This window comes from Myotis myotis, unplaced genomic scaffold, assembly GCF_014108235.1.
Source record: "Myotis myotis isolate mMyoMyo1 unplaced genomic scaffold, mMyoMyo1.p scaffold_m19_p_4, whole genome shotgun sequence".
Taxonomy (NCBI): domain Eukaryota; kingdom Metazoa; phylum Chordata; class Mammalia; order Chiroptera; family Vespertilionidae; genus Myotis; species Myotis myotis.
This window is the reverse complement of record NW_023416346.1, coordinates 50,577,323-50,584,940: the sequence shown is the minus strand read 5'-3', so window position 1 is coordinate 50,584,940 and position 7,618 is coordinate 50,577,323. Positions and strand designations below refer to the sequence as shown.

General features: G+C 46.7%; 1 protein-coding gene across 1 annotated transcript; it reads left to right on the top strand.

Annotated features, from left to right (window-relative positions):
* The first annotated feature begins 1,792 nt into the window (after window positions 1-1,792).
* RTL9 (retrotransposon Gag like 9) lies at window positions 1,793-7,412 on the top strand. The gene is made up of 2 exons (XM_036305322.1): window positions 1,793-5,862; window positions 6,407-7,412. The coding sequence occupies exons 1-2, from the start codon at window positions 1,861-1,863 to the stop codon at window positions 6,521-6,523; spliced, it is 4,119 nt and encodes a 1,372-aa protein (XP_036161215.1). The 5' UTR covers window positions 1,793-1,860; the 3' UTR covers window positions 6,524-7,412.
* The last annotated feature ends 206 nt before the right edge of the window (window positions 7,413-7,618 follow it).

Sequence of the window (7,618 nt, the reverse complement as noted above, 5' to 3'; positions counted from 1 at the left end):
TCTTCTGAAGATGGGAGGTGGATGTCTATGACTGCTCTCTTAACTCATCTTTCTCATTGCACCCATTAGTAGAGTAACCAAGGTGCAGCAGGAGGCCAGTATTTCTTTTACTACACTCCATCTTGGGGTTGTCCAAGGTTGGAGATAGAGGAAGGGGTCTTGGTAATGTGAGTGACTAAAAGAGAGCGGATCAGGTGGAGCTTTATAGCACAATGAAGAGCAGGGGGCTCTGGAGTTGGGCGGACCTGGGAATTTATATGACTGCAGGAAAATTATTTTGCTCTGGACCTTAATTTTCTCATTTGTAAGAGGAATAGAGTACTACCCAATCTCTTAGTGCTGCTGTGGATACCAAATAAGATGATGCATGTAAAGTGCCTAGCAGAGTGCTTGCCAGTCAGTGAATGCTCAAGAAATGTTCGCTATTAGAGTTTCTGTTGCTACTATTCTCATTATTATTATGGGAGCACAATGCCATGTAATTGATGACTTTTGTGACATTGTCCCAAATGAGCAAGTGTTCCATTTTTGGCATGAGTAGGCTGTGTCAACATTGCGTAATGTATGTGTTGGTTTCCAAATTATGTGCCAAGGAGCCCCTTTTGGGGCTGCTTATGGGGGTGGGCCATAGGGATGGAGCTCTGTGATTGCCATATCATCAGAGAAACTTGAAATTGTTCATGCTATAGACTGAGCTTCAAGTGATCTTGGCCAGTGGTCGGCAAACTGCGGCCCCTTGAGTGTGGCTCTTCCACAAAATACCACATGTGGGAGTGCACGTACAGTGCGATTGAAACTTCGTGGCCACACTCAAGGGGCCAAAGAGGCGCATGTGGCTCGCGAGCCGCAGTTTGCCGACCACTGGTCTAGGCTGTCAGGAAGATAATTGAGTGTAGCCTTAGGGATGCTAAAAGCCAGGTAACCCCAAGGAGGGGTAAGAGTCAAACATATACAATTTTTACTGCTGCAGTGACCCTATTTTAGCCCTAATCCTGGCTAATTTGAGAAAGCTGCTAAAATGGGAATAATAATACTATCGTGCAAGGTATTGTAAGATTCAAATGGGATCATGTAAATCTCTACATTATGGACAGCTTAAAGTTACAAACTATTGCATATAGTTGCCTAAAGTTTAGTGCCTGGAACACACTAAGTGAGCAATAAGTGGTAGTAGTCGTAGTTGTTGTTGTTCTTGTTATTAACAATAATGATAATAAGCAGGCTTTTCAGTTCATGGAATGTTGCTTCCAGTCATTGATCAGATAAATGTCTTCTTTTTCCTAAGGAAGATATTCAGGGCCATCAGAGTAGTAAAATAGGTAATAAACCAGTGGCAGTACTCAATGAGCCCAGGAACCAATGATTTTCTTGGAGCAAAGGGCTTTTGTATCTAGGCCTGGGCTAGATGAGAAAGTGCGGGTTCCTGGGCTGGCTTATAGAACATAGCCCAGGAACCTGCACTTCTCACAATTTTCCAGAAGGTGGTGCTGCTGCTTCATTTGATTCAGGACTGCTCAGGCACCTGGCAGCTGAGGTTGCTGGCATTTTTAATATTTATAAATTGAGAGGCTCTGCTATGTGACTGGGTGGTTTGATTTGAAAGAATAGTGGTGGGAGGAATATGTGCTACAGCTTCAAATTTGTTCATTGTTGTACAGCTTTCTGGGCCCATCTCTGATACTACATAGCTGGCAACACATACAAAAGGTCTCCATCATGAATCATTTCTGTTTCCCAATCTTCTTGATATTGGTTTTTGACTGCTAAACTTGTTTCTTGTTTACAGATTTTCTTGCTAGTTGCGCTTCATCAGGACCCCTTTAGGGGCTTCCTCCACATTCTCCTGTGGCCAAGGCGGATATGTCAACACCCTTACATTCACGGCAATTCAACAATATGCCGAGGGAAGAAAATGATCCCCCAAACAGGAGGACAAACTTCTCTGGACCAACGATAGAAACCAGAGAAGAGGTCCAAATTCTGCAATCTCATGTACAGTCTATAGTCTCAACTTCAGCATCAGACCCAGGAGGGATGTCCACACAGCTAATGACATCCCCAGAATTTGACACCATGTCCACACCTCTAATGGGATTACAAAACTCTGGAGAATTGTCTTCACCGCTAATGCCAATCTCAGACTCTGGGGCACTGTCCCCATTGCTAATGCCAGCTTCAGATTCAGAAACACTGTCCCCATTGCTAATGCCGAACTCAGACTCTGGGGCACTGTCCCCATTGCTAATGCCAACCTCAGATTCTGGAACATTGTCCCCACTGCTGTCCACTTCAGATTATGGTCTAATGTCCCCAGGACTGATGACAATTCCTGACTTTGGAACAATGTCCACAACACTAATGGAGGCACCAGATTCTGCAGAGATGTCACCATTGGCAATGCCAACTCCACCTTCTGGAGTGATGCCTACATCTATAATGAGCACTCCATCCTCTGAAGAGATGTCCACACCATTGATGCTAGCCCCAGATCCTGGAGAGATATCCCCACTCCTAATGCCAGATATAAACCCTGGAGTGATATCCACACAGCCAATGTCAGCTCCAGGCTCTGAAGCAATGTCACCACTGCAAATTACAGATGAAGACACTGAAGCAATGTCCAAAGTATTAATGACTGCCCTGGCCTCTGGAGATATATCTTCACTGATAATGTCAGGCACAGACTCTGAAGCTATATCTTCATTGATAATGTCAGCCCTAGCTTCTGAAGCAACGTCAACCCATCCAACAAGCACCCAAGACTCTGGAGAAATGACTACCCAGATAATGACAGGTCCAGACTCTGGAGCAATGTCTTCACTGCTAATGTCAACTCCAGGCTCTGGAGCAATGTCCACAACACTCCAGTCAGGTCCAGATGCTGGAGAAATGTCCACATTGCCAAACCCAGTCCCAGATGCTGAAGCAATGTCCCCAATGCTAATGATGCCCATAACGTCTAGAGTGATGCCCACCCAGCTAATGCCAGCCCAAAGCTCTGGAGTGATGTCCTCCCAGTTAACACAAAATATAGACTCTCAGATTATGTCTACTCCACAGATGAGAGCAATAGCGCCTGGGGGGATTTCCACACTGCCAGTGAGAACTTCAGACTCTGGAGCAATGTCCACACCACAAATGAGAGCCCAGGCCTCTGGAAATATGTCTACATTGCGAAAGATGGTCTCAGACTCTGGAGCATTGTCCACTCCACTGATGATGGCCACAACCTCTGGAACAATGTCCACAGAGCAAATGTCAACCACAGCCTCTAGAGTGATGCCCACACATGTAACAGTGGCCAGAACTTCTGGAACAACATCCACAGGCTTTATGAAAACCACAAACAATGGGGCAATGTCTACACTGCAAATGAGAGCCCCAGCTTCTGGAATGATGTCCTTGCCACTAAGGAGAGCTCCAGATTCTGGAGCAATGTCCACACAGCCAATTGCTGCCCCAGCCTCTGAAACTGTGTCCATGCTACAACCGGCAGCCCCAACCTCTGGGCCAATGTCCACACTGCAAATGAGAACCCCTGTCCCTGGAGCAATGTCCATGTCACAAAGGAGAGTCATAGCCTCAGGAGTGACAGCCATGCCACAAATGAGAGCTCCAGCTTCTGGAGCAATGTCCACAGTGTTAACAAGAGACACTGCCTCAGGTGTGATGCCCATGCCACAAACAAGAGCTATGGCCTTGGGAGAACTGTCCAAGCCCTTAATGACATCCAAAGCCTCAGAAGCAATATTCATGCAGCAAGTGACTACCACAGCTTCTGGAGGGATATCCACACTACTAATGAATGACAAAGCTTCTGGAGCCATGTCCTTGCCACAGATGACAAACACTGCCTCTGCACCGCTAACGAGAGCCCATGCCTCTGGAGACATGTCCACACCACAAATGACAACTGTAGCCTCTGGAACTATGTCCATGCCTGTAATGAGAGCCCCAGGCCCTGGAGCAATGCCCACAGAACTAATGAGAGCCAAAGCCTCTGGAAAGATGCCCAGACAGCCAATGAGCACCCAAGACTCCAGGTCACGCCTGAGATCTATGACCCCTGGAGGGGTGTCCCCACTGCAGATGCAAGCCCCAGCCTCTGAAATGATGTCCACACCAAAACTGAGAGCCCCGGCCTCTGGGGAGATGTCCCCACCACTAATGAGACAGCCAGCTTCTGGAGAGATAGTCACTCCTCTGAGACCCCCAGCTTATGGAGAGATGTCTACTCCACAAATGACAGCCATAGCCTCTGGAGGGTTGTCCATACCACAAATGAGGGCTTCGGCCTCTGGAACCATGTCCACACGGCTCATGAGATCCACAGCCTCTGGAGTGATGTCCACACCTCAGATGACAACCTCGGCCTCTGGAAAGGTGTCCATTCCACTGATGAGAGCCCCAACCCCTGGAACAATGTCTACACCACAAATGATGACCACAGCTTCTGGAGAGATGTGCACACTATCAAAGCCAACTCCAGCCTCTGGAGTGACATCCCCACCACTGTTAAGGGCTCCAGTCTCTGGAATTATGTCCACACCACTAAGGAGACCTTCAGCTTCTGAAGATGTGTCCACAGAGTCAATGCGAGTTCCAGCCTGTGGAAAGATGTCCACTGCACAAACAACAGCGATGGACTCTGGTGGGAAGCCCAAGCCATTTGTAAGAACCACAGCCTCCGGAACAATGCCTATGCCATTTATGTCAGCCATGGCTCCTGGAGAGATGCCTATGCCGCTAATGGAAAGCATGGCCTCTGGAGCAATGCCCACACTGCAAACAAGAGTCACAAGTTCTGCATCTATGTCTTTGCCACAAAAAACATACTCAACTTTAGGAGGGATACCTGCACCACCAATGAGAGCCTCAGCTTCTGAAGCAATGCCCACACCACTTATGAGAGCCTCAGCTTCTGGAATGAGGTCTATGCCACTTCTGAGAGCCACAGCCTCTGGAGGGATGTCCATGCCACAAATGACAGCCACGGCCTCTGGAGGACTATCCACACCACTAATGAGGGCGTCAGTCCCAGGAGCCATGTCCACTCCACAAATGGCAGCCACAGGCTCTGGAATGATGCCCACTGCGGACATAAAAGTCACAGACTCTGGAGAAACATCTGCCTCTCACAATAACACCACTACCTCTGGATCAAAGCCCACAACACATGCGACTGCCACAACCCCCGAAACAGTGAAGCCACCACCAAAGGAAGTTCCATCCTTTGGCATGCTAACCCCAGCACTCTGTTATCTCTTAGAAGTGCAAGAAGCAGCCCGGCGTTCAAGCTCTGAGGAGGAGGAGGAGATGGAGATTGATGAGGAGAAGCAAATGAAGGGATTTTTGAATGATTCAGAGAAAATGGCATTTCTGGTGTCTCTTCATCTGGGGGCAGCAGAAAGGTTGTCCATCTTACAGCTGGAGGTAGGAAACCCCCTCTCAAATGAAAATAAATCTTTCCTGAAAAGATCACAGGGCTTATATGATTCCCTCTCTGAGATAGACATTCTCAGTGCTATTCTTTGCCACCCCAAGCAGGGCCAGAAGTCAGTCAGGCAGTATGCCACTGACTTCCTTTTGCTGGCCCAACATTTGTCTTGGTCTGATGCCATTCTACAAACCAGGTTTCTGGAAGGACTCTCGGAAGCTGTTACCACCAAAATGGGACGGATCTTCCTGAAGGTGGCTGGCAGCTTAAAGGAGCTGATAGACAGGTCTCTCTACATTGAGCTCCAGCTGGCTGAAGAGAAGTATTCCCGGGGCACCTCAAGCCAGGTTCTGCAGTCAACCTGTAAGCGGAATAATGAAGAGGCAATGGAGAATGAAATGAACTCTCATCAGCAGACTGAGGAGGTAAGAATGGGGAAATATACTCAAGGTTTTTGAGCAGAAAAATGTGGTGGGAATGATTAGGAAAACATCCTACTCCTTTGAGTAGAATAAGGAAAAGGCATGGGAAGGCATTGAGCTCCTAGACCATAACCCCCAACCTGGAGTCTCATCAGCAGGCCTGGCTTTTGCAGTCATTTTGGGTGTATTAACCACTTTGAGGAGCAAAGCCCTGCTCAAGTTATTGAAGGCCTAGGATTGTTAAAGTACTAAGTCCTCTGGTTAGGGGGAATCAGCTGGGCTCAGTCCAATTTCTACACTTATTCCAAGTCCAATTCTAAGGGAGGGGTCATCTTTGGGGGAGGGGGTCTCACCTACAGCCACACATGTTACAGACCCAGGTCACTAGGAAATTTGGCTACTCTAATCCTGTCACACTTTTTTACAAGTAAGATACATTAGCCAAGTTCCTTGATCTGCTAGGTTCCTGAAAGTATCCAAGCAGAACACTCTTGTCATTGTAAGCATGGCTTTTACCTCTGCTATTTTTTGTTTTTCTTACTACCAGCACCAGCATGTTCCCAAACGCTGTTACTACCTGAAAGAGCATAGAGACCCCCAAGAGGGTCTACAGAACCACCTTCGACAGAGCGCAGGTCATCAGAAGTCCTCCACCAACAAGTAATGTTCCCTGGACTCTTCTGTGATATCTGACTCGGCTGCTAACTTGAGGACTGGTTCCTGAAATCATTCCATTTAATTACATCATAAACCTTGTGGCCTTCCCCCTTGAGCCTTCCCCTCTTTTACCCCATATGCCTGTGACTTGCCCCGACAATCAGAGTGTGGACTTCAAAAGTGTTTGGTGTATGAAGTTCTAAACTCCCATCACCATCAAGGCCAGTTTTAGTTCTTGGTCCAGGGAGACATCTAGGCAGGAGAAACCATGTCCTACCTCAAAAACACCTTAGAGTGTCTTGCCTTGTGTCACCAGGTAAACTTGAGGACTCCCTGGTACCTATTTCACCTGGCAGGGGAGTCTATATGGAAAGTGATGCCCACTCCTACACAATCCTTTTTACCCAGTAGACTTGCCCTTATATGCCCTAACTCACAACATCTAAAATGGGTAACCAGGGTACTTGCCCTGATTATAGTCTCCATCCTGAACCATTTGTTTTGATCCATAGTAATCATAGTAATGGCTAACATATATTGATTATGTAATCTGTGACAGCTACTGGGTTAATCTCTTGACAAGCACTATCTCACTACATTCTTACCTTAACCCAACTTGTTATTGTGTTGTGAGCTTCTGACCTCTTGTGTATGGCTCTTGTCTTGTCCTTCAGTATCAAATCTCTAGTTCTGACCTCTGAGTGACCCCGTCAGTTGTTAGTTTCCCTCACTCCCCTTGGCTATTATGCTTCATGGCCAGTACTCTTGACAAGGGTCTTTGTCATTAAACAGCATAGATACAACATAATGTGAGCAGTGTTTGCCTTCAGGTGGTGGGATTATGGGTGTTCTTATTTTGCTCTTTCTACTTCTCTGTACTTTCCAGATTCTCTACAGTAAGCATGCATTACATTTGTAATCATAAAAGTAAATAAACTTCATTTATGAAAAAAGAATTAACCGTTGCTAAGAGAATTTGATTTATTGAGTCCTTCATTCAATCAACGTTATCTAACATGTACCAGCCACTGTTTTTGGGATAGACAGGTAAGAACACTCATTGAATGAAAACTTCAGTCTAGTGGAGGGAGGAGACAGACAA